Genomic DNA, 612 nt, shown 5'->3' on the forward strand with positions numbered 1-612 from the left:
GCCAAGGAAGAAAAGAATTAGTAACTGGACGGATGTGACCAGCGAGGGGTAAGGAGAGAGAGTGGTAGAGGGAGAAACAAGGGGAGGAAGTAGAAAATAGGTGAGCAACGAGAGAAAGAGAGGAAGAGAGAAATATAGTAGTAACAGAAGGAAAACGAGAGGGGGGAAAAGCTATAGAGATAGATAGAGTCGCGTCAGAAAATATAAAGTTCAAAAACTTACTTACAGGGATGACGCATGCGTTCGATCATGTAAAACAATTAATAAATGAGTATATGCATATATACGTACAAGTATGTGCATACCTACATCTACCTGTATATATAGGTGCATATTTAGGTACAGGACATTGCAAACAAAACGTAGACAAAAAAATAATAATAACCAGAGTACAGAAAACACACAGGCCACATAGAGAACATTTTCCTTCATCATCTGCCCCCATTCTAACACGAGCGTTTCGAAGAGTTAGGGCAGGACACATCGTTAAAATGGCTCTTCCCACGGACCACAAATTAAATTTGTACCCTGGAGGAATGTAGTGGCGGACAGAAAACAAATGGAAAAGACTAGAGAGAGAGAGAAAGATGTGTGTGTATATATATATATATA

General features: G+C 39.4%; 1 protein-coding gene across 1 annotated transcript in view; it reads left to right on the plus strand.

Annotated features, from left to right (window-relative positions):
* The first annotated feature begins 230 nt into the window (after positions 1–230).
* Positions 231–612, plus strand: part of LOC128247366 (putative protein TPRXL) — an 18,524-nt gene continuing 18,142 nt past the window's right edge. Inside the window, 1 exon segment of the mRNA XM_052966718.1 lies at positions 231–251. Coding sequence (XP_052822678.1) covers positions 231–251 — 21 coding nt within the window.

The sequence above is a fragment of the Octopus bimaculoides genome, chromosome 3 (assembly GCF_001194135.2).
Source record: "Octopus bimaculoides isolate UCB-OBI-ISO-001 chromosome 3, ASM119413v2, whole genome shotgun sequence".
NCBI classification, from domain to species: Eukaryota; Metazoa; Mollusca; class Cephalopoda; order Octopoda; family Octopodidae; genus Octopus; species Octopus bimaculoides.